This window comes from Numenius arquata, chromosome 8 (genome assembly GCF_964106895.1).
Source record: "Numenius arquata chromosome 8, bNumArq3.hap1.1, whole genome shotgun sequence".
In the NCBI taxonomy this organism is placed as follows: domain Eukaryota; kingdom Metazoa; phylum Chordata; class Aves; order Charadriiformes; family Scolopacidae; genus Numenius; species Numenius arquata.
Window position 1 is genome coordinate 42643129 of NC_133583.1, and position 25823 is coordinate 42668951.

Genomic DNA, 25823 nt, shown 5'->3' on the forward strand with positions numbered 1-25823 from the left:
GAGGTTACTCATCTGGGTGGAAGACCTTACCATGGTAACACTGGTTTTAATAGTCTCTCCTTAAAACAACTGCAATATTGTATGTTGAACTGATATAAAGAAAAACGTAATCTGTAGAATTGTGAGAGGCAAATCAGAAAGATTCACTTTAGTACAGATCCTAAGATGGCAAGGGCAGCTAGAAAGTGTATCTTTTACTTGTAAATTATTTAATAACAATTGGCAGCCATGACTGGCACAAGTTTTTGTTAAAATGAGAAAGAAACTTTCAGCTTCCAAGGCTGGAAGGGATACAAAAAGTCCAACTTGTTCAGAATGAACAAGAGGAAAAAAAACAGCTAGAGAAATCACCACAGACAGATGCAGAATTGCAATGTGCTTGCTCTACTGTGTTTGTGCACTTGAGGTATAAGTGCACAGCTGTCGTGTTTCATGTTTGACAAGTCACCCCACAAAGCAATGGTGTCAAACCACTCCAAAAAGTTCTGGAGTTCATTGATCCTGATTCGTAGCCAAGAGGAGGGCCTTTCTCCCTGGCAGATAATTTAAGGACAATGATGAACAAACACTTTCCTAATCATAAAATGTAGTATCTTACTCTTTCTAGCAAAAGCACATCTCATCTGAGATTAGTCCAGTGGCTGAATCATCACAATCTCCCCAACAAAGACTGGATGCTGACGGAGATGAAAAGAGTGCTGATCTGTTGCTCCACACTTCTTACTGAAATGAAAAGCTAAAGTGTTAAAATGAATGAAAACAAGAATCACGAGAGGCAGTGAAATATTAATATTTATGCATTATGGTAGGCTATGTAAAATTATACCTGCCTGTAAGCACACATACCTGGATAAAGATTATGCCTGCGCATGCTTGCAAATTCCAGCAGGAACCCGTACGTGTCAGTGAAGCCACATGACTACTTCTTCAGCACGTATTTCTCAATTTACCAATTAATTAGAGCAGTCAGACCTCCTTTGACCGACAGAAAGGGCAGACGAGGGGCAGGGAGGCCTGGCTCAGCATGCCAGACCATGGAGGCCTGTGGAGGCATCTGTGCTTAGTTACCCTCGCTCCCACAGGGAGTATTTCCGAGCTCTGGGGACTGATGAGTCGTTGAAGCGGCGACAGCCGGTTCCTGCCGTTCTCATGGACAAGGGAGAGCTCTCGTCAGACAGGAGCACAAGACACAGCCGCCGCCTTGTCACGTTTCAGAAGCGTCTCACACTTTATTACCGCGAACGCGCATGACGCACCCCAGGGCAACCCTGCGCCCACCCGCGCCAGGGACAACCCACAGCCTGTTCCCCCGGCCCGGCCCGGCCCACCCGCCGCCGGCCCCTCAGCGCCCGCCGGCTCGGGCTCGTACCGCCGGCCTGGCCCGCCCTCCCGCCGCCACCACAGCCCCTGAGCGGCGGCCAGAGACGCGGGGAGGTTTGAGCCACACCGGCCGCCGTACGCCGGGACGTGCTACCGGCCGCTTCTGCGCGGGGCGGCGGGGCGGTGCTGGCTGAGCTATGGAGGCTGTCGCCCTTCTCCTCCTCCTCCCCCCCTTACTGCTTGTCCCCTTGGCGATCCTGGCGAGGAGGCGCCGCGGCCGGCGGACACCTCCCCTCAGGCTCCTGGTGGTGGCCGGCTCCGGTGAGTAGGGGTTGCCGCCTGTGGGAGAGGGTAGCTCCGCAGTGCGCCGGAGGCGGCCTCCAGGAACTACAACTCCCGGCATGCAGTGCGGAGCGAGGGCCGTAGAATACTTTGCCGGCGTGCCCTGGTGCATGCCGGGAGTTGTAGTCGCGGGAGTAACGGGCTGAGGGGAGGCCCGCCGACGGGGTGCTCGCCCACGGCTCTTCCCGGCCCCGGCACGGTCCGGGTCTTTGCCTGTTTTTGGTTTTTCCGTTCTTGATTTGAGTAATCATTAAGCTTCATTTTTCCTTGAGGCACTTGATCCATATTTATGTCTGACGCTTTGGTTTCTAAACCTTTCCTTTAGATGGCACATGCGCGTCACCGAAGTTGTTAACGAATATATTTGCTAAAGCTGATGCAGGACACATCTGTGCGGCCGCTTGGTCTTCTGACAGAAAATTATTGATGGTGATTCAGGGCAAGGCTTTCCAAAGATCAGTACACTCTTTCATACATGACATATTATAATAATTTTACCCAAACCCTGTATCTGCGGTTTACTTAAAAAGAGCCTTTCATGGGTCTGTCAGAGGCAGTACTGTTGTCCTCATATGCCACCCCACACCAAGGGGACACACACACATCTGCTACTCCTTGTTACCTCCACAAAGTTGCAGGGCAATTAATTTACCCCCCAAAATTAAACTACCTTGAAAATTTGTAGTTGACAAATCCAGACAGACTTTGATTTCATCACCTCAGTATCCCTGTGTTTTTTGCGCACTGACTAATTGAGTAATAATCCCAGGATTTCTCTGCAATCTGGCAATTTCATAATTTTTCAGTTCATCTTTACTTCCTCTAGGGCTGGAAATGTGCTTGTTTTCTTTCAGTCCTTTGGAATCTGGTCTGTACATATTAAAAAAAATACATTCACTGTACATAAGCAGGTTAAATAATTCATAAGTCATTTACGACTGATATAATGTTCAAACCTGTCCTCCGAGACTTTTTTGAAGTAGGAGTCTCCTGCTCTTCTGTGAATGTTCAGATGTTTGCATTAAAATTTGTGAAAGCTTCAACAAACCATTGCTCATGAGATGATCCCTCCAAAAATGTTTGAAAAATGCTGCATGAAATTCTCTGGAAAGGTGTCAAACTCTCATGTCTAATGCAGCAGCGTAGCTCTAGCTGCTTGTCAGTTGTTTGCCTGCTAAGAGTGCTTGGCTTGCATAGCAAAGGTCTCTTGGGAGGCTAATGACACTGGGCTACTACTGGAGGTAATAGGAATACGTTTAGCTTACTGTTTTGGTCTGCAACTTCCAGCAGAGTGAAAAGTAACACATCCAGTAAATGCTTATGCACATACTTATGGGTGCAGTTTGATGTTAAGCCATTCCAGTCCAACACATAAAAGGTGAGCTAGCTCCATTTTACTTATGCACACAATCTTCCCTCTCTCCTTTTCCACTCTTACAGGTGTTCCTGTAACTTCAGTTCAGGAAACTCCACTGACAAAAAGAATTTACCCTGCTCCCAAAAAACACAATAAGTACACCCTCCCCTTCTCTCCAGTTTAGTGCCAATTTAGCTACCTGGACAAAGTGACCCTGCAGTTGGAAGGTTGTCAACACCTGTTCAAGGGCACTGGTTAAAGTACTTGGCTGGTGCTGGACTATTTCTTCTGTCAGCACCCAGCTTTTAGGCTGGTGTAGCTGCAGAGTGAAATAGCTGCCTGCTTGATTTCAGTATTATGAGCTGGGATAGCGCAGTCCATGCTCTTGGAGGTCATAGGACTGAACACATGGTAGAGTCAGTGGGAGAGCTGCTTCCATGGTGCAGCTCTGAGCCAGATCCTGTCCAGCTTAATTTTGACCGTTGCACCATGGTATGGCTTTTGAGCATGGACTACAGTATAACTACATCAGTAGACAAGGGAACAGCGACAGATGTCATCTGTCTGGACTTCTGTAAGGCCTTTAACATGCCCCCCCACAACATCCTTCTCTGTGAATTGGAGGGGTATGGATTTGATGGGTGGACTGTTCGGTGGATGAGGAATTGGTTGGATGGTTGCATCCAGAGTGGCTCAAAGTCCAGATGGAGATAGTGACAAGTGGTGTCCCTCGGGTTTGTACTGGGACCAGTACTGTTCAATACCTTCATCAATGACATAGACAGTGGGATAAAGTGCACTCTTGGCAAGCTTGCAGACAACATCAAGCTGAGAGGTGAGGCTGGCCCTCCTGAGGGAAGGGATGCCATCCAGAGGGACCTGGAAAGTCTTGAGAAGTGGGCCTGTGTGAACCTAATGAAGTTGAACAAGGCCAAGAGCAAGGTTCTGGAGCTCTGGAGCCCTCAGCACAGGAAAAACCTCGACCTGTTGGAGTGGGTCCAGAGGAGGGTCACAAAGATTATCAGAGGGATGAACACCTCTCCTATGAAGGCAGGCTGAGAGAGTTGGGGTTGTTCAGCCTGGAGAAGAGAAGGCTCCAGGGATACCTTATTGTGGCCTTTCAGTACTTAAAGGGGGCTTATAAGAAAGATGGGGACAAACTTTTTAGCAGGGCCTGTTGCAATAGGACTAGGGGTAATGGCTTTAATGGGAAGGTTTAGACTAGATGTAAGGAAGAAATTTTTTACAATGAGGGTGGTGAAGCACTGGAGCAGGTTGCCCAGAGAGGTGGTAGATGCCCCATCCCTGGAAACATTCCAGGTCAGCTTGGACAGAGCTCTGAGCAACCTGATCTAGTTGAAGATGTCCCTGGTCATTGCAGGGGGGATTGGACTAGATGACCTTTAAAGGTCCCTTCTAACCAAAACTATTCTATGATTCTTTGCCCAATTGTTTCTGCATTGTGTACAGGACATTAAGCACAAATGTTGTACTTCTGTGTGATCCTGGTTCAATCCCACTTAACTGAAAAACTTCAGTGGGAGCTGAATTGTCTTCATGGTACTTAAACATTCACAACCATCCTTTAATTGAGTCCTCTGCTATTAGACGAGTGTTACTGATAATAGTAGTACCAATAAATTTTAAAAGGGAAAGTGACTGATTCAGCTGAAAAAATTGGAAGTTACAAAATTTTTCATACACTAACTTTAGTTTATTTTGTTTGTACAGGTGGGCACACAACCGAAATCCTGAGGTTACTTAGCTGTTTGTCGGAGTCATACTCTCCTAGACATTATATTTTTGCAGACTCAGATAAGATGAGTGAAGCTAAAATACGTTCTTTTGAACAAAAAAGGGCTGAAACATTCCCCAGTTCCCAGGTAACTTGCTAAATGTGCTCTTGTAAGATAAAATTATTTTAACGTGACATCCTAGTTCAAGGCAATTTGGAAGTGATTCTTTAAAAGGATATTTTTAAGATCAGCAGGTGCTTTTGGTTTTCTAGATATTGATAATCACTTGCACTAAAGGTGCCATTCTGTACATTTTATGTTTCTAAAAGTGAACTGAATAAACGCTGTTGATTAATGCTGTACTATAGAGACACTGAAAATGCAAAGTAAATACACCTAAGTATACCAAAGTAAAAATAGCAAATGCCATTCTTGCTACCGGTTTTACTACCACATTCCTTACTTTCTCTTAAAATGGTCTTTACCTCCTGTTGGCATGTTAGTCTATTTAAAGCAATGAGGGAACATAATCGTACTCAAAGTTACTGTACAAAGAAGGCTATCTCTTGCTCAAGAAAAGCATGCTGAAAATAAATCTTTTCTAATTTTATAAACCAGCTAGCCATTGAAGTGTTATTTGTAGCTATAAAAATACTGGGGCAGAAAAATGGGGGGTGTTTTTCTCTTTTATTTTTTACTTTGGCATTTTGCTCAGTGACATAATGTATTTTTTTGAAAGAAATAATATCTTAGATGTTTTCTCTAAGAAAATGTTAGTTGCAATTGTGTTATTTTTGTGTGTTTCTAGACTGTGTTGGTTGGATTTTAAAATTAAGCATTAGTTACATGTTTTAAAAGTATGCAATACCTATTAATGTCAGGTAGTTTTCTGGTTGATGACGAGCACATGCTGAACTAAAAATCATGAAAAAATAATGAAAATATCTTGTTTGTCTTTTTATCAGATGTTTGCTTGCTTTGAGGTAGCGTGCTATATGATTAACAGACAACAGTATGAGTCTGGTAACTTAAAGTGTTATCTGATGTCCAGTGAAATTAGTAGAAAGATTATATTTTTATTTAGAAATTGGAAAAAGTACAATGGAAATGAATGTTCTGGCTACAAAAATCTTACTCCTTTTAAGCAAGTAGTACAATGCAGTAAATTAATTATTTAGGTGGTATTGATTTCATATGGTGCACTTCTGATATTTCCATTGTCTTCAGCAGCGCTACTGGGACAACAGAGTGTAGGACTCGGTACCAATGATTAGCAGAATAAACCCTTTTCATGTAAAGCAACTGCTGCTAAGGTGAGCAACAGGCTCACTTAGCAATGACATTTTTAAGTTTGCTTACACCACTTTCACCTTGGAAGAAAAAGGTTCCTTGCCTACCACAAGCTGCTGAATCAAGTAGGGATGACTTAGTTTAAAATTGAGCATGGCAGTCTCTTCTCTCATTGTGCACCAAGAATGAAAGTTTAGTAAAGTGACCAGTGGTATTTCCTGTTCAGAGAAATCTTGTCCGGCAATTAGTCATTCACACGGTCATACTCAGTTATCTGAAAATTGTCCTACCCTAAATTATTAAGTTTCTTAAAAATACATATTTTAAGTATTAAAGGATTATGCAGTTTTCCACTTATTTCTTATATATAAGTTCACTTATTTTTGCTAAGCAGCTTCCCTTTTGTACCATCTCCAGGTGATCCAACAGATCATGTAGTTATATTTTCCTTCAACATTGAAAGCCAGAGGAACATTTTTGGCTGCATCTGAGTTTGCTGTCTGGATAACAGATGCTCATTTTCCTTTGGCCATTCTTTTTCCACTGAGCAAAAATATTTAGAGTAAAAATGGAAGATAAATTTTGGAACATAAAGGTCATATGCCTATAACATATATTTGCTAACTTCCAGAGTGTGCTTTCACATAGTATCTTTTTTGGCAGTGGGGATGCTGGAGATCATCAAGCATTTAAAAATCATGTGTTAGCAGCTTCTTGCAGCTTTGAATAAACGAAAGTGAAAAGTCTGAATGTTTCAACCCATGGTCATTCCCTTCCTCATCTTTTCAAGGAAGTAAATTTTTCCAGAACTAAGGACTGGACAGAAGACAGTTTACAATAAAGACCTAAGAGAAAAATCAATGTACACATTTAGCAAATTCTGATGTAAAAAACCACAAATATAATCAATTTCTCTTTTTGATCTGTGGTCTAGCCTGGTTCTAGAAGCTACAGTATTCAGGGAGAAGGAGAGGAAGCCAGAATGAGCATCTTGCTTACAAGAAGCAAAATGTTGCACCTTTACCCACTAAGTCTCTTGGGAAAAAAAAAAAATCCAAAATGCCTCCTATGGCCAGTCTCTGGTCCTGCTATCACTTGCTTTTTTCTTCTCTGTTACCCCCAGCCTGTAACCACAATTATTCTACGTGGATGCCCCCAGAGGTGTTACTCAGGGAACCTTCTGCTGTCAGTATAGAGAACCTGCTTCAGCTCCTGCCTACCTACTCTAGCAGCAGAAAGACATCTTAGATTTGTTGGCAGAAGAACATGAATTCTTCACTGGATCTTATACCCCCCACTTGTCATGTCTGAGATGAGCAACCAGATTAACTAACCTTTACATAATGCTCATCTGACCACATATTCTTTTCCATTTTATGTTTCATGAGAGGTGATACGCTAAGAAATCTTGTTCCTCAGCAGGAAAAAGAACTACTTAAACGTAGTTTCTTTACAAGCATTACAGTATATTCAGTTGAGCATATTATAATAATTCACAGCTGTGGCAATTTTCCATTTACTTTTCATTGCATGGTTGCAAAACAACAATATTGACTAGGTAAAGGACTACATCACTGGTTTTGAAATTGCAATAGCCAGTCAACCATTACAGAATTGCCAGTTTGGAACATTTGTCTACAAATAACAAAAGGTTTCTGACTTCTCTAAAGATGTAAGAAAGAATAAATACAACAATATGACACGATAGAAGATAGGGGAGCAATTTTTCTGTTTCTAATATCAGATATACTAGGCAGTTTTCCAGCAAAAGATGCAAGGGATACCTTTGGCTGGAATACTAATGGTACTCCATCAGATGAAAGGCTGGGATTGCAGAAGCATCTGGCGGTGGCTTTTAAACAAACAAACAAAAATCTGGTTTTGTTTCTCAGCTTAATATTTAAGTGTTGGTTGATATGTGGGATGAAGTCCTGACATATGACATAGGCATCGATGTGCAAAGTTTCAAGCATTTTTTTTGAAGAGCGTAGATAAAATCAGTTTGATCTTTACTTGAATTCTGCGAGTAAATTTCTACTTTGGAGTTTAGAGTCCTTACCAAGTTTTGCTGAAATCAGGTTTTTATGATGAAGAAAATCACATACCTTTTTTTGGCAAATATTGTTTAACACCATTCTTATGGTGATGGGAACATCCTAAATAGTTCCACTAAAACCCAATCTGCCTAAAACTACTTTACACATATTTCTTGCAGGACTGAGTGCTATGCAAGGGTCTAAACTCCACTTACGGAATTTCTTTTTATCACCTGATCTCTTCCAAAGCTTTAAGAAATAGAGAGATAGTGATAACCAGAATCCTGCTGAATGGGGAGCAGAGGGCATATTTATTTTTCCATATTCTGTTGTCAGACTAATGCAATCAGAGTTTCAACACCTGCAAATAAAACATAAAACAACTAGTTTGTAACATCAGTTAGTGCCTGCCAGCTTCACTGCAATTAAAGAATCTTATCACAATGAAACAGGATAATTTCAGTCAAGAAAATTAACTTTATATGCTACATTTGTTAGTGGGCTGGGTTTTTTATTCTTTCCATCTTATATATTAAAAAAAGACCCAGTTATTGCTATTCAAGATTGATTTGTAGTTTGTATTTGCTGTACAGCTATTTGCAACATAATCTTTCCTGGTCACAGGGAATCACCAGGGCTAGGCTATGACAATTAGCAATGGTATATTTGAAGTAACTGGGTGATTTTCAGTATTTATAATGATACTTAGAGTCTCTCACTCCCAGTATGAGTTCTGCCAGAGTAGCAATGATCTGGTGTCCCATATGAAGCAAGATAGTGACCATTATCCAGATCTAAACAGTATCAACACCAATGAACAGTCCACTGCAGCCATTATATTTGTCTTTCATTTAAACAGTCAAAAATTTCATTGGCATCAGGACTGCCTTCTGATGTAGCGATAGTTCTTGGGTTTAGTTGCTTCACGTTAAGATAAAAGCTATCTGTGAAGAGTGCAGGAAGCCTAACTACTGTTAACTGCTTACAGTTCTGAGACAAGCAGAAAAAAATCTGAGTTTTATTAATTTGATACCTTTAGCAAACAGTGAATAATCTCTACTTTTTCCTAGAGAAAGAACAAAGAAAATTATTTCTTAAACTTTTATTTAATGATAAAATATTCTTTCCTGTTTCTTTATACAAATATTTTGCATTTTGAGTATGCATCTTGCATATCTTTTGAATACTCATTGAGTACTAACTTAAAGGATAGTGGTATTTGCTGTTACATTTTTAATAGTACACACTGGACACTGACTGAGAAAAGTTGTTACATTTTCTACAGTGTAAATCCACGAAGTATTTAAACAGGCAAGAGACAGAAGAGTCACTGTGTTTGGGTTGTATCTGATCAGACCTAGACTTTTGTCTTGGCGACCACGAGGTGGGGCACTACGTTAACATACTGCCGGTGAAGCTGCTCCAGCTGAGTTGTTTATTAACTTAGAAATATTTTAAAGTAACATTAGAAGAGATTAAAAAATAGATATATAGTTCTAGTATTTCATTTTACTTTATTGCCAAGTGCTGTAAGCCTGACACTGAATAAGGGATCTAAGAAAATGTTTCATACCCAAACATTTCAAAACTAGATTTAAAAAAAAAAATTAAAAAAGTTGGCACAGACAGATCTAATAACTCTATAGAAAGAGCACCAACGTTCTTAGAAATATAACAGTTCAGCTTATCATCCTCTCTTGCAGTTCACCCTTGATCGCATTCCCAGAAGCCGTGAGGTTAGACAATCTTGGACCTCCTCTGTGGTAACTACCCTGTACTCCATGCTTTACTCCCTTCCTTTGACCTACAAACTGAAACCAGATTTGGTAGGTAAAATAAATTTTAATTTATTGAGAACTCGCTAATTTGCATTATAAAAGCATTTGGAATATCAAGACATGACAGACTACCTCATATATATGTTTAGATTTACAGTTCACAGGGAAAGTATTTTGAATGTAAAATTGAAGCTAAAAGAGATGTAGCATCAATACAGCAACAACGAGAGAATGGGTTGCACTGCTTGTGAATTAGAGTAACAAATACCAGCTTTCCCTCTCAAAGTTTGCAGGTAACATCAGAGAGCGTGTCACTCCCTTGTTAATGCTGGTAGAGCTAGCACAAACAAGGTTGCAGGTTCTTGATAATATCTCTTCGGGATTGCAACAACACAAACTGTGCCTGAAAGCCTGGTTATCCTGTTGGCTGGTCTTGCTCCTGAAACAGTATGACCAGTCTGGAACAGGCAGGTTCAGACCAGCAGAAATATATACAGATTCAGTTCTTCTGCTTACATGGACTTTTCAGCTACATGCATATTTATTTAGTCTTTGGCTGACTGACATTAATTATCTCATTGAATGACAAAAAACATCACTGCTGAAGCGGCAACTCCTCGGCACTTTAGTAACTTTTCCAAGCCATTCACAAAACTGCGCTCTCACGCTTATTACAACATTTATTTTAAACCAGTCCACACAATCAAATCAGAAGCATTCAGGGTTGCCAGGTTATAGAACTAAAATAGGGATATTCAAAAGTTTTATATTAATGCAGGACTCGAGAGGTAGGGCACTGGACTGCCAGATTTAAGCCCTGGAATCCTTTAAGAGAAATTTTGGTTAAAGCTGGCTTTTTGCTAGAGCAGTTGTCAACTTAAGGAGTCACTTATCCAAACTTGAGGTTGTTTTTTTTTTAAAAAAGCATTATTTTAGCAGAATTTCAAATTAGTAATTTATGGTGGTTTAAATATTTTAATGAAACCGGTAAAAACTTGTGCAGTTACAAGACATTTTTCATAATTTAGTAGCAGAATATATACACCCACAGAGGATGTTTCTAAGCAGACTTATTTTAGCTCTCACTGTTAACTGGATGGCTAATTCTGAAGAGGCTTGTATATATTTGTGGTAGTTTGAATGTTTAGAGAAGCTGCTGTGAATAATGTGATCTCATTGGCTTTAATAGTACTGGTCAGTTCCTATCAGATCAAAAGCTACTTGTTCGCTGGAGTTTTCAGAGCAGTTCAGCGTGCAGAACAGCAGAAGTAGCTTTTTGCAGTTCTTGTTTTTCAAACCCATTCTGAAAACTGTTGGGAGGGAAGAGGAGATGGCATGCTATTCTTTTTACAGTGATTTTAATTTGGTGGGGAAAACAGTAAAGGGATGTTTACATGAGACAGACACCTTACAGCAAAGGTGAGTAACAAGTATTTAGGAATCACTTTGCTACACCACTGGTTTCATTTAATGTATATACTTTTTTTACTTCTTATTGCAAAAGAAATTAACTGGAAAATCTCAGTGTGTAGCTTAATATATTACCAAAAGCATCAACAGGACACATCATAGAGCAGGAAGTTACTAATCTAATTCCAAGGGTTCTCTGTTTACAAGAGAAATTTAAAGCGACAGTGGCATTTACACGTAGAATTATTACAAATTATGTACTGTGATAAACTTTCAAAAGCCTAATGCATTTGAAAAACACTTGTCCTTGTAAAATTAAGAATACATTTTAGCAAGGCCTTTAATCCTTTGTAGCATTTAAGGGAACCACCATCTCAAAACACCATCTGAAGATTCCTTACCCATGATTAGAGAAGGGCTGGAGGGGAGGGTGTGGCCAAATATTTGTTTGCCAGGTACCATCATCAACCACAAAAGCAGCTGGTACTGCCACTGGCAGAAGCATCTCTGTGTTATGCCAAGTCTGACACCACTTGAAAGCTGCTTGCATACTACTACTTGTATGTATCTTAGTTTAAGAATTCTGTAAAATGTAATAAATCAGAGAGCTGTAAAGATTTTAAAACACTTGTCAAAGCAGAGCGATTCCAGGATTAAAATGCCTCACTGCCAGTGAAAAGATTCTGTGTGGTATGTGAAGCAACCGATAATATTTAATTGTCTTTAGAAGAAAATGCTGGTGGTAAATTGCAACTACCGCTACTCTTGGGAAAATGCAATGCTTAGTAGTTTAAAGAGCTAGAAAGGGTGGGACAAATGCTAGCATTTACAGGACTCATCTATAACTTTTGGCATGGAAATCAACACCCAAGTTAGAAACAAACACAGTATTACATCATGCTGAGAGCTTCATATTTTTAAACAGTGGAGCTTACGGGTACTGTCCGTTTTCAATCTAGGCAACTGTTCTTGTTTAACTGCAGGAGGGAGAGACAACTTTGAATTGCTTTCAAGTCATTTGTATGTTTGAGTGATCCCCAAACCCTTACACTGGCTTTTAGGCTTGTCACGAGTGTGTGCATGTTGGAAGGGATGACTGAAGTCTTCTCCAGACACCCAAAAGCTAGAGAAAAGCAGAAATGTTGCAGCTGCAGTTTTCAAGGAATGCAGGATGAGAGAAGTACTGCAACAGGAGCCTGATACCATTAGGTGCACAAAAGCAACATTTGGAGCAGATAGGCTTAGGCTGGCATAACTAGCATATCTGTGGAGCTAAAGTAGCTGTAAAGGGGAAACAACAAACCTGCACAGGAGTTACTCTATATGTGCTTATTTACATGAGCACTGTGTCCTCTTTGTATCTCACACTGATCTTCTGGCAAAGCTTCTTAGTTTACTTTGCATGAGAAAGCAGTTCCATCTAACCCTTCTTCAAGATAACAAGTTCAGAAAGAACTGAACAGCTTCCAGGAGACCTTTGCTGTCTTGTAGGACTTGACCCAGACTTGAAATGGGCCCCCAGAGAGTTTAAGAAATTTAAAGTTAGCTTAGTTGCTCAGTTTGAGATCATCTTCAAGAGGCCCATTTCTGAGTTATGAACATCTGTGCTCTGCAAAGTTAAGTCCCTTTAGAGATACTAAACCAAATAACAAAATTAAGATGTCAGAAGTGATGATCGGCTTTGTGTTCCTGTAGCCAAGAATTATAGAAATATAGGTGTCGGAGTGTTTTGCAGATGCATCTATGCTGGGCTGTTTTTAGAACATGTCAACCTTAGATAGGCTTCCTATGCAGAGGCATAAAATTCCAGGAAAGCAAGGCTTGTGTTAGCACATGGCCTACACCTTCCTGCCCCCAGAAAAGCTTTTAAAATCATTCATCAGTTGCAGCCAGATTTAATGTGCAGTCATGGCCTCAAAGACTGCAAATTCCTACCATGAAAACAGGCAGCTAGTCAGAGAAGAGGGACTTTTATTGCCTTCACTGGAAGAAAGGCTGAGAAGAAACGTAAAACCAGAATAATATGTTAGAAGATCAACCGACTAGGGAAAGATGCAAATCCTTCTTAGACAGTTATAGAAAATTAGACAAGCTGCACAGAGATTTTTCCCAAAGATAGAGAAACTTACCGAATCCTACATAGATTATTTGGTGTCCAAGAGGGAATAAATAAACTAATGTTACAGCCTTCCTATAATACGCTCGAGTCAGTCAGTAGGTACGAGTTCAGAGGAAATCAGTCTTCAGTTCTCTTGTTACTTACAGAACTATTGTCCTTGTCTCTGGGCCGATTTGCCAACCCTGAAACCAGGTCTTCAGGTGATCTGGCCCTTTGGCTGGGTCATGATTGTTCCAGTCATTCTGGCATAACTGAAAACAAAGGATATGTGTGCACCACACAGCAGAAAGCTATACAGTGATTGCATCCGGTCTTTGTTTTCAGTCATAGATGGGCTATGTAATTGGGTCAGCAATTTGCTCATCTTTAATGTAATTAAATTTCACCTAGAAATATGCAGAAATGCTGTGTAAAGCTCCATTCAGTAGTTGCATCCTGGACCACGAGGACCAGACTTTTTTTGCTATTCTGGGGACACTTCTCAGCAGTTCCTACTGCCTCAGTGCCCTGCAGAGCCTGAAATAAACGGGTATTTTCAGATCACTGCTATTTGGAAAAGCCTGGGTTAAATCAGGCAAAGAAGGCAGTCCTTCCACATTAGGGCCTCCTTCCCGTGGGAAGTCTGTAGTAAGAAGTTTACATTTGCACAGCAAGTACAACAAGCTCTGCCATCTCCCTCCCCACCAGCTGTCAGCTGAGTGGCTCTCTCCTTTTTTTTTTTTAAACTTCTTTCTAGAAGCACGAAACCCCCGCGGCTGATTATGCTTCTAGGAGTCCACCAATTCTTTTATGACTGCATATCTCATCACACACGGCTGGTCCCCAAACTGGTTAAATTCACTACAACAAGTTTCTAGAGTTGTTACAGAAGTGTTCACGCAGTAAGCTACATGAAAGGAGATCATTATTTCATTTAGCTAAGATTTTCCATTCTTCGTCCCCTGCCCAAAATGTCTTAAGTTCATAGCATTTTAACAAATGACTATGACAAATAATAAGTTATTGTCCCTTATATCACGGTTCTTGTTAGAACTTTGTGGAAAGCTACAAAATCTGGCTGGTGGCATTTTTTCCTCTATTCACTTCATAACAAGCGAACTTTGTATAATGCAGTATTAAGACTATCTGGTGCATTCTTTTGTGCACTTAATCTTTCCCCACTATTTATAATTCTTTTGGACCAGATTTATTTTACAGTATGTCTGATCTACTATTGTTCTTCTAGGATCAAAACAGTCAAAACAGGCAAGAGAAAGAACATCGGATTAATACCACCAGTGATATAAGCAGTATAGTGTAAAAAGAAAACAAAGTTAAACCATCCAAATTTGTGTTTAACTACTCAGTGTTAATGAAAATATGAGTATTATTCAGCCCTTGTCTACCTTGTGTGCTGTGTACAGGTACCCTGCAGCCACAATGTAGAGTTACCCTCTGCTGAGCACAGATCGACATCCAAAGCTGTTCAAATCAGTGAGTTTAAAGCCAGGTTGTAGCTCTGCTCTTTCTGTGACTGCCAGTTAGACATGCCTGTGGACACTACATTTCAGAGGGAGGTCAGAAGTAGCGGTAAAGATCAACTGAGATCTTAGCTTAGGTTTAAGCAGAGTTTAAACTAAAGACTGATCAGTCTTAACTCATCAGCTATCACGTTCATTATGAACGTAATGAACACCCTGGTGACACTTCCACGTATGTTATAAAACATGGTTTCAAGTAAACATTCTCGCTAAATCTGACCACTGAGCCAGGCCACTGGTATGCAGATACAGATTGCTATCACCTCTACGTTTGGCTTTGTGAAGACATTTCAGGCAGGTATTTGATGCAGATTCTTGCTATACCAACTGCAGTTATTAGGCAGTAGCCTCAAAGATGTATATATACATATTAAATATTGGTTTTAGCTAACCTGAAATACCACTTTCAAGTTCTAGTTAAATGAATGCTTGACTAATAAAAGACACATTGAGATTTGCAATTAAAGGCTCATTTTAGGCCACTGTTAGTAATATGCATGATTATAGTTAACAGTCCTCAGATTTAATTTCTCCTTTCCTTTTGAGTAGGAGCAGGCTACTATAATAAGCAGTACTTTTTGATATCAGGAGATGGGATAAGCGCTTATTTTTAAGTAGGCTTTAAAAGGTTAGATGGTATTTCTCGTGGTGCTCTGACCAAGAGACTTTAATCAGGTTCAGACTCAACCCAGGCGATGCTTAAAACAAGAGCAGCTTGCTGAAAGACAGCTAGTACCTAGTGTTTGTAGCTACAGATGTAGTTCGGTAACTACCATTTCATTTACTTGGCAAAAGCCTTTTACTGAATTATTTTATGACCAACTTTTTCAGCCACACAAAGTCAAATTTCCTTTACTTCCTACTAATTTATCGGCAGCAATAAACCACACGCCCATTCCATGGTATCATAGGTAGGGAGTTAGTTTATTCTCCAGCCTGCATCTGCCTTGGTAATCTTGTTTTTTTTTTTAATCAACCTTCTGTCATCTCCCACAGTTTCTCACAAGGCTCACTGGTACCACTATTTCTTGACACGAACTTCTGGCAAAGATCATGATGCTTGGTTGGTCCCACTGACAGTCTGGGTGTTAATTTAATGTTTTAATAACCAACACTAACATTCCAACAAACTTGAGCTTTATTACCACTTTCATACTTGTCATTTATTATTATTGTCAACTGATTGGTTCTATGTTGCTCATTTTGCATTTGGCAGCTAGCCTGGGGAGTATGCTGAGCTCACATATCCCATTCTGCTTCCACATACCTGCAGAAGCATCATATGTTTGTATGGACACTACCACTCCAAAGACCTTTGGATCCCAATGGCAGACCTGCCACCTTTCACCTGAAATACAGCGGCAGTTAAGTAGAGTGCCTAAGGTTAGCTTCATTAAAAAAAAAAAAAAAAAAACAAAAAAAAAACCCCACAACAACAACAAAAAAAACCCACCACAAACTTGCATGTTTCTTTATGCATCCAGATCTAGATTCTCGAACTTTCCTCACTAATGTGTTGCCTAACTTCTGAGGCTCTTAACGACCCCAGTTATCTTTCTTTTCACCAGTAAAGCCTCTAGGCATACCCAGAAACAGACCTGAGCTGTTTAAGTCTTTGCAGTGTCAAATAGCCACATGCATAGCCTGAGCTATGAACTCTAGAGTTCTGCTGAGACTTAGAAACTAGGAGCTTCCCTCACTGCTTTGCATGTGGATGCTGATCCAAATCACACCAGCTGGGCCCCTTCCTTTGTCTCTTGCCCCTGAGGACACTGGGCTGGTAATTGGGGGTAGGGTCACTAAGTGCCTAGGAGGCAGAAGTGACAGTGGTCAGTGCTGTTACTATTAAATCCTGCTGTTAAATCCAGTTCCTAGTGGTTTTGTGGAAGGTCTCCTTTTCTCCCATAGAAAAATCCACTAGGTAGGATTTCCGTCTCCATCACCTCAAGCTTTTATAAAGTGAGAGCTGGGGAAATGAGGGAGTTGGTGATGCTTCCCAATATATTTCATTCTATGATGAAAATAATACTCAGGAAAAAAAAAAGTAAAAAAAAAGAAGTGGTGCACATTAGAAACCCAACTGCACAGTGTGCTAATTTAAGCCCTTGCTCTTCCACTTCTCTCCTGTTCTGGCATTCACTGATCTTATTTATTCTAGTTAGTTAATCTGCCTGTAGGACCACACATGTCTCTGCTTGTTTTGAAGAGCACCTCACCTACTGTGTGTATTGTATGATGGTAACAACCGGAACCGTACCAACAAGATACACAGAAGTCAACTAGAAAGTTTTTCATGGCAATGCTACAAGCTGTAGCTGCTGACCAGCCTGAACACAAGCTGTTGCTAAAGAACACTGTAACTATCTTTTTGCACCCCTGATGATTCAAGGGATATAGACAGTAGAAGATGAAAGTGTACCCAGGTATAATTCAATTCTACCTTAATTGCCTGATTTACATCAGGCTACACATCTAGATTTTTTTTGTCCTAGCCTGCATTCCACAGGTAAGTTCAAACAGTGAATAGGGTGTGAAGTTTTAGCTGGTTTTATGTACTGGTTGTGGAGGGAAGTGAAATGGATAAGATCTTCACTATTCAAAAAGAATAAGCCAGTAGGTAGTTTAGTGACCTTTATATTGTTCAAACAGAACCTGAAATTCTTCTTTCTCCCCACCAATAGCAATAACAAGGAACTGTTAGAAAATGTTCCTGCCTTTTTTTTTTTTAAACCTTAAAAACATATTAAAAATTCTAAGCTAGTTTTCCTCGAGGTTCAAAACTTGAATTCTCAGACATGCTAAAGAGCTAGACTAGCAAAAGCTTTAACGAGGACACTCCCTCTCACATGGTTAAGTATTTGAGCTAAAGAGAAATCCCTTTCTCTCTTAAATTCTCAGATTTCTCTTGTTTTTCTGATTACCAAATAGATTTATATTCCCTAGAAGGGATCTTATTTCTATCATAACTGCATTACCCTGTAGATGAACAATGTATCTCTGGAAACCTTTTACAGTTACTTATTTATGAAAAAAGTAACAAGTTTTCCTCTGCCATCCAGGCTTAAGTCCTCATCAGGGTTACTAGCAGAACTTGATTCTTAATGGCTATGGCTTGCTATATCTGAACATATTAAAAAATTCCAATTCTATTCATAAGAAAATAGCATGTACATACATTTTATCTTATTCTCAGAGTACGCTACTGAATCAAAATGCATGCTAATAAAAACAATACTCTCCATACCTGGAGATCTTCACTGAGAAGGATATACAAGAATCATGATGCATCCTCTGTGAGGAGTAAATTATTGTTTTCCTGGCCTGAAAGTAAAAAATGCTGACATGAGAGAAAGTAAGTGCTGTGCCCCAAATCCTGTGGCAAGTCCACAGCAGAGCTAAGAGTACAACCCTGGTTTCTTGACTCTCCAGGCTTGAGTCTTGTTCACGAGTTTCTAAGGTAAATATATTTACAATTAAACATTGGGATATTTGTTCACTGATGCTTTTATTAGTCTAATTGTACAGTTAAAGCATCTCCAATGTTAAGAGAGTTGGTCCCACAACTGGAGGGGCTGTAATGCTTGCAGTTGTATTTCCCAGAGACTTAGGGGATGTTCAGGACACACAGAGCAGTCAGTCAGCTGAAGCAGGCCCTTGGGAATCACGGGGCAGGAAACAGGAACAGCTGGGACCGAGAGGGCAGATCATGGCTGTCTTTGTGGGTAGCACTCAGTACTTCTGTAGGTGAAGGAAAAAAGTGTTCAGCTGGATACTTCACCTTACAGGGCATTAGTGTGAAGTGTTCAGAAGAGTAAGATAATACTGAAAACAAACAAGCACTGATGAGCTCATAAGATGCTGTAATTTACATAGCAGAACACAAATGAATTCATTTCAGATTCTCTCTTCTGCCACAGAAACAACCAACCGCCCCCCCGCAAAACAAAGAACACAAACAAAACCATTTGTTATTACTCCCATATCATAAAAGGCAATAAAATCCTGAAATGTCAAAACCCCTAGCTCCTATCTGATGAGTACAGAAGTCCAAAACTAGCCCTGACATAAAAATGAGTATCTTATTATGGTTTTTCTATTAGCTTTCTTACTACTTTTCAGTGTCCAAGGAGCTCTACTCTGCTTTCACTAAAAGTGACTGTTCAGTTTTCCTGTCACTGGAAGCATTCTCTGCTCCATTTCCTTTATTTCTGAAAGGTCCTTCAGGTTATTCTACAGTCAGGTTTGTACTTTCATGAAGGAGGCTTTCTTTGTGTCAAGGCAGTGTCTTCTGCCAGTTAGTTTTCTATAGTTGTATGTTATTCAGTTGGGTTTATTATTACTTCTTCTACCTTTGTGAAAGGTTTATTATTTTTGTCTGCCATTGTTTCTAGAATTTCTTAAAGCCGATTTTTGTAATGTTTCCATGTATTGTAATTTGCTGTGGCACTTCATTTTTTTTTTTTTTTTTGTTATGTAAGTCCAGCTACCAACACACAACATTTGAGTGTCTGCCGTCAACTAAGAGCATGTGATGGAAATCAAAATATATAATTGCAGTCCCTTTAGCTGCTTTCTCTAATCGATGCATTTCCTTGCTGACCTTTGAAAACTAATTCCAATGCCAAAATTCACTTTGCCTACCAAGGTGGAAACTCGTCAAATTAGTCCAAATTGGGCAACTTTCTGCGGAAAATAGCTTTGGCTGAGAAGTTTTGTCAGATCTGTAGATCTGAGCTGAGTGAGATTGGTTTATGCTCCTCCTTTTTCTTGATAGAGGAATTTAAGGGATTTGTTTTGGGTTTTTTTGTTTTTAAATGAAGCCTTATTTGCAAACAGGCAACCTTTGCTCTTAAGTCTTTTCTATGAGAGTACAGCAGTACAGTCATGTTTTAAAACTCCTCTGTGCCATCTTCTTTTCAATTGTAATTCAAATTGGTTTCCCACTTCCTCTCCCTTCCATGCTTTTTTTTTTTTTTTAAATTGCCTTTCCTTTTCCTTTTCCCTTGCCTTCCTTAAAATATCAGGAACAGCTATTCAAATTTCCTTGCCTTTTCTGACAAACCTGAGATATCTTCTGCACTTTCAAATCTTAGCAGGCTGAACAGATACTTTTTGTTCCCAAATGTTAAATAGCCATTGAAAAGCTGAGTTTTAGCAGTCCATCAAAAACACAAACAAAATAAAATTGTTAATCAATTACTGCTTTTAGGCCCACGCTTGTTGCTAAGAAGCAGAAAATGCTTATTTGTGGGGTTTTTTTCCTACATTGTTAAAAAAAGTAGATCTGTTTACTTGCATAAATATACAAAGATCATGCAGTTAAAGCAGCTTGGATCAGTTTTGTATCACTCCACTCGCCTTTGCCTCTTCTAGTAGATCTCTATCACCACCATCCATTCTCTTATTCTTATCTTCAGTTGTTTAACACTGTGAGAAAGACAGCATTACGAGGACTAAGGAGGCCTGAGCGATGTCCTAAATATACTCCAGGAGGCAGCCCCATAGCTGACGAGCAACATAGTCTTCAGTTCACATGTGCCCATCACCTTGCACTAACAGTCAATACTCCCACACCATGAGCCTGCCCAGCCCCAGAAAGCTGGGCAGTTTTTTCTGCTCTTGTCCAGGTGGCAAAGGCCAATCTCTGTGAAAATCATTAAGGAGAACAGCAGGTGTTGACAGTTTCTTATGTAAAGCAAATCTCACATTAGTTTTCCACTTTCTACTAAGTTTAGAGGGACTTATGTTGTCCTCCCATTGATTTTTGTAATTTGGGAACATAAGCAGTACTCAAATACTTGTTCATTAAAGATATACAGCAAATGTACATTTACATATTTATGAGAAAAACTGCAAGTTTTCTCCTTTACTCATTTTTGTTTTAACCAGTGACTTGACATTTAATCCCAGTGAAGCTGTGAGCTATGCTTTCAGTGTCTTAGCTGGTAAATGTCACTCTGCTACAGTACTGCATTCACCAACTCCAAAGCGGCTTTTATCAGCAGTGGTGCTGTGTGCCAGTGTTCCCAGAGTGCCAGGCTGCTGGCTTAGCTTGTTTTCTTTCAACAGCTGTAGAAAATATCTGAAACAGAAAGGCAAGAACTATTCCATTTTTACGTGAAAGTGATTAATAAGAAATTAGATTTATAGAGAGAGTTGCTAAGTATAAACATTGTATTCTTATCCTTTACTTTTACGCCTCCATTAATATATAGATTGATTAGTTTACTGTACTGTTTAAAAGTCTGGTTACATTGAATTGGTAGGGGATTTTGGTATGTAGGTTTTAGTTTATAGGCCTAGCTGTGAAGCCAGGCAACCAGTTAGCAAATTTAACAGTTAGCTGGACATTTCTTTGCATTAGAGGAGAATGTAAATGGTACAAAGACATCTGCAGCACTGGCTTCTGATATGATCCCTTACAGCTTGTTGGCAGCAAAGTCAGATAGCCCAGTGACCAGGAAAGTCCTTGGGCAGTTGCGGCTCGAGAGGCCACAAGGGTGACAGAAAAATTGTCTTTGGCCCCTTCTTTTCCCCTTTCTGCTGCCTCACCGAGGAAGGCTGAACTAAGTAAACTAGAGATCTTCGGAGACAGGCGTGCAATGCAAATATTCTACAGGCAGCCTTGTAGCTAAAGTAAATAGGTATTGGGAAACACTTACCCTGAATAGCCAGTTGACCTTGTAGAGGCCCTGGTCCTTTCTTGCCCAATAGATGCCTGCTTCTTCTCCACAGCACACTAACGATTGCCAGTGGATTTCCTGAGAGATACTTGTGTTCTACTGGAGGGGGGAAACAAAAGCCTTGGTCTTTTCAAGGTGGAAGACATCAATCTTTCTCTAAAATTTACTGTTGAATGGTATTTTGAAATTCACTAGTAGGACAGCTCACCTTCTCTTACAAGTTTAAGGAAGGCTGTAGATGATTCGGTTCCTTTCCATCATCAAAAATTTCGTATACTGGCGGAAGCTGAACAGGAGCATTTCTAGCTTACAGATTTCACAAAAGTTCCTCTTCTCCATAATGTGCACACTTGTTTTCTTAGAAGTTTCCCCTGTTATATCCCTGGATGAGTGTATGATGTTAGATGCCAAGCAGCAGAGACACTGGTCTCTTTTCTTGCTGACAGTGTGAGAGGGAGTAAGTAGGACTGGTCAGACCAGATTTTTGGAGGGGAATTGTCACTCCAACACGTGAGCAACTGCACCAGTTCTAGGTATGACATGCCTCTAGACACGCACTGAAGGTTAACTTAAGGTTAATTTTTAATGGTCAGAAAGGTTGATTAATGGTTCTGACTTACAGATCACAACCCCAAATTCAGATAGGGATCTGTCTGTCTGTTGGCTTCAGCAGGTTTATACCAGAGTCTCTTTCAGGGGACAATTCCTAAACCCAAGCATGTTAGAATAGGAACATCCATAGTCAGAGTGTTTTGTGGGCTTTTTGCCTACAGAGATCCTATAGAGCCACATCCACTTTGTCTTGTTTGAACCAGTATGTGAGGAAGGGGAAAGAGCAGAGGACATGAGTTATCATCAGATCATGTTTTTTTAGAGATGCCTAGCCCATAATTTTCCTGATCCTTTTTCCCTCATGCAAGTTCTTTTCCATGAATTAAAGAGCATCCGAGAAGCAGCTTACAAGTTATAAACAGTCGGTAGAAGGTATAAATTGAGTGCATTGTATCAAAACCTGGATATAGTAAAGGTATTCTTTTATTTTTTTAATTTTGATTATTCCTTTTCTGTTTTGCACCTCAGCAAAGTAATAACAGCAACTCAGTGGGATCTTTAGAGCTACATATAGATTCACAAATAGGCCTACTTACTATTATTTCATTATGTGTTCTTTTGTAAGTACACTTACTTTGGAATTCATTCTAGCATTTGTCTTTGTGTGGGCATCTAGACACAAGAATACCAAATAGCAAAAAGACTGAAGCTTCTAACCAAGTTTAATAAAGGGGGAAAGTAGGTTGAAGTGTATGGCACAGTAGCTTGATAGAGACCATGATTGTAATAATCCAGCTTTTTATAAAACCTGTTCTACCATTCTCAATTCAGGAGAATGTTAGGATGTCTACCTGACCTCAATCATATCTGCGACTGGTATTTTTTTGTGTCAGAATGTGGAATGTAAGGGACCGATGTGAAACTCTCTCCTTGCTTTAGCCAGCTGCGTTGAGCTTTCACAGCAGATGGAGGCTGAAAGTGCCAAGCCAGCAGGAGTCCAGAAGGAAGACAGGTGGAAGGACACCTGGGAATAGGGATGCAGAAGGAGACGAATACCAGAGAACTCAAAGAAAACCAGGGAACAGAGAATGGGTGGGAGACACCTCAGACGGCTGGGTAGAGTACAGAGAAGGATCAAAGTGGAAAACACCAAGTGAAGGACAGGGGAGAGGACTATACACTAACAGAAAAAGAGCTCGGGGAGCAATGAAGATGAGACAATGTACTCCAGGTAGTTCTGCTCAAGGAAAGGGAAAATGGAGTCCCCATTTGGCAGTGGTGCATATTTTCATCTGTCCACTTAAAGCCAAATTTTGAATCTGAAATCAGTAGTCAGTCACTGCATATTCAACTTACAAGAAAAAGTAGTAAATAATTTTTTGGACTGTTTTGGTGCTTCTCGTGCACTTGTCTGAAACAGAACAGATGCTGTAGCAGGGACCCTGGTGGGTTTTGCCTGCAAACACAGGAGAACAGTCCAGGTTGTTGCCTATAGCTGAGTTTACACTACAGCAACAAATGTTATTACAAATAGAGATACCTAAGCATGCTTTAAATTTAGATATCAGTAGCCATGTACCAGAATCAACATCAATGCAAATTAATCAAACTTATCAAGAAATAGGGCAAAATGCACGGTTTAGTTCACAGGTACAGAAGGGTTTCTTTGAAATGCTAAAAGGCAGCGTGTGTGGTTGGTTATGATCTTCTTTGCCAAGGCAAATGTATAAAAAACACATTTTCATTCTCAGCAGATTGTAGAGTAGGTTTTAAAGTCTCAGCATGAAGTCAGTCCTATACTTGAAATCGGGTTGAGGAGGAGATTTGAAGCCCTGGTATATTACTCTCATGAGCCTCTTTGCTTCATAGCTGTGTAATTGCTAATATAAAAGAATTACACTGTTGCAATTTTCTTATCCAAGTATTTGTGGCTATTGATACCATAAAATTTCAAGTTTAAAACAGTATATGGGTGTTGCTTGTAAGGGACTCTCAGAAAATGTCAGCAAGTCTTGCATGAATAAATAGTACAGTTAAGATCAACAATAAAATCAGAATAATTTTGCATACAGTAGTACGTTCTGTTGATTCATAAGAAAACACTGCATTATGGTCATCACATCCCCAAGCTAGTTTTCTGGAGACATCTTAAAAGCAAAGGAAAGTATAGGTGAGAAAGTTTGGAACTCAGTAGCACCAAAGCTGCTGCTGTTAACTGAGGCAAGGTGCTGTGAGCCAGTTTATCAGTGAGATCTTGACATGAAGCAGGGAAGGAAACACTCTGAAATGTGTGCTACAGCCCTGAAACAGAAACTGATTATTATTTTTTCCCCATGAATGTAATATCTTTCTCAAGGTGGTGAGCTTGGAACAAAAAAATGTGAGTTCATAGGATATAGGGCCACGATTTTATAAAAGAACTCTTTATTTCCACATAACCCCCAGCTGTGCAGAGAAGTGCTGATTACATGGTAGTAGTTAAATTTAGTAAGAAATTCCTTGCCTGAAATCAATTTTGATACCCAAGCAGAGTGCCTCATATACCCTGGTTTAAACCTTTTTGTTTTAAGCAATCTGTTTTTCAGTTTATCAATGTCTGAAGTTAAAAGGCCACTTTCTTTTACTGTTAACATTTATAAGTGAATTTGAGATCCTCGTTACAAGGACATGACATGTATTTACCAAAACACCTTCCTTATGGATGCTTGTTTCTATGTACTGTGTTTATTAAAAGAAAAAAAAAAAATCCAGTCATGCATATCAGCTAGTAGATTCTGATGAAGGTCCTAATTCATCAGCACATTTTTGCTGAACTCTTAAGTGTTTTGCTGACTTAAGCCAAATTTCAAGCCGTTTATAACTGGATCCCAGGTTTAGTAATCCTAACTAAACTTCTTTGGCCTTATTATGCCTTAATCTGTGCACAAATCTCATGATTAATACAATGCAAAGCTGTGACTGAGTGTGGAAGCTGTTTTAGTTATACACCCACGAGTCAAGGAATTCTGCTTCCTTCATAGAAATTAACGTGCCATCTCAGAGCTCTTTTTCTCCTCCTTGACATGTAAAGAAAGATCATCTTTTTTGGCAGCTACTTTGAAATAATGTCTTTTATTTTACTTATTCTCCTCCCCCCCCCCTTTTATTTCATATTCACTTGCCTCTTCTGTTTTTTAAAATATCTTTGGAAGTATTTTTTCCTGTATATGTAACATTATATGAATATGCATGTTTTTAATTCTTTACTGTATGAAAAAACTCATGTTTTACTTTTGCAAAATGTTTCATCTCTTTCAGATATTGTGCAACGGACCAGGAACATGTGTTCCTGTCTGTATATCTGCTCTTCTTCTTGGACTTCTAGGAATAAAGAGAGCAATCATTGTGTATGTAGAGAGCATCTGCCGCGTGGAAACTTTATCCCTGTCTGGAAAGATTCTTTACTACTTTTCAGATTACTTCATTGTTCAGTGGCCTAATCTAAAGGAAAAATATCCCAAGTCAGTATTTCTTGGTCGAATAGTGTAACAACAGAAGACAGGCTTTACCTAAAATAAACTCTGCAAGCTCCTCAATGAAGAAATGCATTCATGTAGCAATTTATTTTCAAGGGTTCCTGTTAAGAAGTCAGGCTGGTACTGGAAAATGAGACAATAATAAAGATATCTCTATATTTAAGT

At 39.8% G+C, this 25823-nt stretch overlaps 1 protein-coding gene across 1 annotated transcript; it reads left to right on the forward strand.

The window, feature by feature from the left end:
* The first annotated feature begins 1497 nt into the window (after nt 1-1497).
* ALG14 (ALG14 UDP-N-acetylglucosaminyltransferase subunit) lies at nt 1498-25823 on the forward strand. Its single transcript, XM_074152488.1, has 4 exons — nt 1498-1641; nt 4751-4902; nt 9785-9907; nt 25441-25823. Exons 1-4 carry the CDS (start codon nt 1518-1520, stop codon nt 25669-25671), a joined length of 630 nt encoding a protein of 209 aa, XP_074008589.1. The 5' UTR covers nt 1498-1517; the 3' UTR covers nt 25672-25823.

What these genes read in the sequence shown, in the direction of transcription:
- ALG14 (XM_074152488.1), top strand. Translation starts at nt 1,518, where the DNA reads ATGGAGGCTGTCGCCCTTCTCCTCCTCCTCCCCCCCTTACTGCTTGTC. An exon ending in CCTGGTGGTGGCCGGCTCCG is followed by an intron (nt 1,642 to 4,750) that starts GTGAGTAGGGGT and finishes TTGTTTGTACAG; the next exon opens with GTGGGCACACAACCGAAATC. An exon ending in ACAAACTGAAACCAGATTTG is followed by an intron (nt 9,908 to 25,440) that starts GTAGGTAAAATA and finishes CATCTCTTTCAG; the next exon opens with ATATTGTGCAACGGACCAGG.